The sequence below is a fragment of the Penaeus monodon genome, chromosome 22, assembly GCF_015228065.2.
Source record: "Penaeus monodon isolate SGIC_2016 chromosome 22, NSTDA_Pmon_1, whole genome shotgun sequence".
Taxonomy (NCBI): Eukaryota; Metazoa; Arthropoda; class Malacostraca; order Decapoda; family Penaeidae; genus Penaeus; species Penaeus monodon.
This window is the reverse complement of record NC_051407.1, coordinates 41033833-41034097: the sequence shown is the minus strand read 5'-3', so window position 1 is coordinate 41034097 and position 265 is coordinate 41033833. Positions and strand designations below refer to the sequence as shown.

At 44.2% G+C, this 265-nt stretch overlaps 1 protein-coding gene across 2 annotated transcripts in view; it reads right to left on the bottom strand.

The window, feature by feature from the left end:
* LOC119587138 (pyruvate dehydrogenase phosphatase regulatory subunit, mitochondrial-like) overlaps positions 1-265 on the bottom strand; it is a 12740-nt gene that overhangs the window by 1819 nt on the left and 10656 nt on the right. For both annotated transcript variants that reach the window (XM_037935895.1, XM_037935896.1), the window contains exon 16: positions 51-251. In XM_037935895.1, coding sequence (XP_037791823.1) covers positions 51-251 — 201 coding nt within the window. The remainder of the gene's footprint in view (positions 1-50; positions 252-265) is intronic.

Below are 265 nucleotides of genomic sequence, written 5' to 3'. Positions count from 1 at the left end.
AGACTCTAGTGCACGCAGTAACATTTCCTGGTAAATGTTATGTAGCTCACCAAGTTCTGAAGGGTGTAGCCAAAGCCTGTTGTGGTGGTGACTCCTACAAAACGATCATCCCTGTAAATTGGTTCACCTCCCCAAGCCCAAGGGTCTACTTCTATGTTGTGATCTTCAAGCTGCAGCTGTACGTATAAGCGTTTAACACCCTCTTCCTTCTGCTGTACTAGAGCTTCTCTTCCAATGAAATCAATGTCCTTCTGCAATTATACAT